At 48.8% G+C, this 2,500-nt stretch overlaps 1 protein-coding gene across 1 annotated transcript in view; it reads left to right on the plus strand.

The window, feature by feature from the left end:
• Positions 1-2,500, plus strand: part of tead1b (TEA domain family member 1b) — a 56,415-nt gene that overhangs the window by 31,686 nt on the left and 22,229 nt on the right. Inside the window, exon 4 of the mRNA XM_063193247.1 lies at positions 1,210-1,274. Within this exon, the coding sequence (XP_063049317.1) occupies positions 1,210-1,274 (65 nt within the window). The remainder of the gene's footprint in view (positions 1-1,209; positions 1,275-2,500) is intronic.

A 2,500-nucleotide genomic window follows, 5' to 3' on the forward strand; every position in this document is an offset into this window, starting at 1 on the left:
ACAGTGCTCATACAGACATTTAAAGTGCAAGAGTGTGTGTTTGTGTGCACGCGCATGCTTTCTGCAGAACTGTTGGTTTCTGTTTACAAGGAATGTGTGTGTGTGTGTGTGTTTGTGTGTGTGTGTGTGTTTGAGAGGTGTCATAGAGTTACAGTAGGGACACATAGCAGGCGAAACGAGCGAGGCCAAGAGAAGAGAGGCGAAACGAGCGAGGTGAAAGAGAGGCGAAATTCAGCTCAACCATCATCAGGTCGTCACAGCGAATCAAATGCAATGGAACAGTTATATTGTTGATTTGATTGGGCCGCCACAGGCGAATTCGCTCCTTATTTGCATAATATTAAACTTGGTTTTATAATTTCGCTTCGCTTCGCTCCTGTTCGCTTGCCTTCGCTTGCCTTCGCCTCTCTCATAGGCATGAATGGTGAAGTTCACTTCGCTTGGCCAAATTCGCGTCTATGTGTCCCTACCGTTAGGACGAACATCTACACTGTTAGCGCGTGTAAGGAAATCAACAAAACAGTTAGTGTGTGTGTGTGTGTGTGTGTGTGTGTGTGTGTGTGTGTGTGTGTGTGCGTGTGCGTGTGCGTGTGCGTGTGCGTGTGCGTGTGCGCGTGCGCGTGCGTGCGTGCGTTCGTGCGTGCGTGCGACTGAGTGCAATGCGTGTGTGTGTGTGAGTGCAAGAGTGCATATGCTAAATGCACCAGTGGCTGTGTGCTTGATACCTAAGGGCGTTATACAATGCCCAGGGTTAAACTAGATTAAGCCTCTACTGCACACAACACACATGCACACACACACACACACACACACACACACACACACACACACACACACACACACACACACACACACACACACACACACACACACACACAGTGAACTGTAGGTTAGCAGGTCAAAGGGTTCAGTGTTTTGATTGATTTTGACAACAGCCACCCTGCTCTCTTGTGTGTGTTTGTGTGCGCGTGTTTCTGTGTTATGTGTGTGCGACCTGTGTTATTACGGTGTGTGTGTGTGTGTGACCTTTTATTACTGTTTGTATGTGTGTTTCTGTGTTATCTGTGTGTGTGTGTGTGTGTGTGTGTGTGACCTTCTGTAATCTGTGTGTGTATGTTTGTCTTATCTCTCTGCGTTTGTGTCTCTGTGTGTGTGCGTGTGTGTGTGTGTGCGTGCGTGTGTGTGTGCGTGTGTGTGTGTGTGTCCCAGGGCGTAATGAGTTGATTGCCAGATACATCAAGCTGAGGACCGGCAAGACCAGGACACGCAAACAGGTGAGGAGCAGAAGAGGAGTGTGTGTGTGTGTGTGTGTGTGTGTGTGTGTGTGTGTGTGTGTGTGTGTGTGTGTGTGTGTGTGGGGGGGGGTGTGTGTGGGTGTGGGTGTGTGTGGGGGGGGGGTGTGTGTGTGGTTTGGGGGGGGGTGGGGGTGGGGGGGGTGGGGGGGGGGGGGGGGGGGGGGGGGGGGGGGGGGGGGGGGGGGGGGGGGGGGGGGGTGAGACACAGGAGTGTGTGGGGGGGTGCGTGTGTGTCTGGGTGAGACACAGGAGTGTGTGCACGTGTGTGTGTGAGTGTGGGGGGGGGCTGTGTGTGTGTGGGTGAGACACAGGAGTGTGTGCACGTGTGTGTGTGTGTGTGTGTGGGGGGGGTGTCTGTGTGTGTGTGTGTGTGTGGGTGAGACACAGGAGTGTGTGTGCGCGTGTGTGTGATGGCTAGATGTATATTTTTCCTCATTGTAAATTGCTCTAGGAAATGGACATGCAGTTAAATCCTGAAGTTGGTTTGGCGGAAGAACTGTTAAAGTATGATAAGTCCGTATAGAAGAGGACATTGCCGTTAAAGTTAGCCAAAATGTACGGCATGTCTATGTGATGATGTTCCTTACTGGTGAGAACTTGCAGAGATGATGCAGAATATGATGTAATGTAATGTAATGTAATGTGATACCATGTGATGTGTCTCCACTGCTCCCCCTGCTGGTATAAGTGTGTCTAGACGTGTGTGTGAGTGTGTGAATGTGTGTTTGTGTGTTTGTGTGTGCGTGTTTGTGTGTTTGTGTGTGGGTGCCGGCCTGTAAGAAGATGGTGTGTGTGTGTGTGTGTGTGTGTGTGTCTGTGTGTGTGTGTGTGTGTGTGTCTGTGTGCGCAGGGCTCGAAATTAACTTTTTTCCTTTGTGTCCCGCAATGGTCCCGGATTCCACTTTGTATTGTCCCGAATGTAACCAGAAGTGTCCCCATTTTTTCCGCGCCTAAATAAGTGGTAAATTATGTCCACGTTCAATTTAATGTGTGACTACGATTTTTTTTTAGCAGTGCAACTGTGAATTCATTTTTTTTTATTATTAAGAAAAAACTAGAGGGGGTTAAATCATGAACATCCATGCCTTGTCAAGAAAAATGCCTTGAGTACATTTAATTTTTCAAGAATATACCATGAGCATGGTGATATGAGGAAATCTGCATTCAGTGACATTGTACTGATTGTTTTATGCACCTATGTAGCC

The sequence above is a fragment of the Engraulis encrasicolus genome, unplaced genomic scaffold, assembly GCF_034702125.1.
Source record: "Engraulis encrasicolus isolate BLACKSEA-1 unplaced genomic scaffold, IST_EnEncr_1.0 scaffold_32_np1212, whole genome shotgun sequence".
In the NCBI taxonomy this organism is placed as follows: domain Eukaryota; kingdom Metazoa; phylum Chordata; class Actinopteri; order Clupeiformes; family Engraulidae; genus Engraulis; species Engraulis encrasicolus.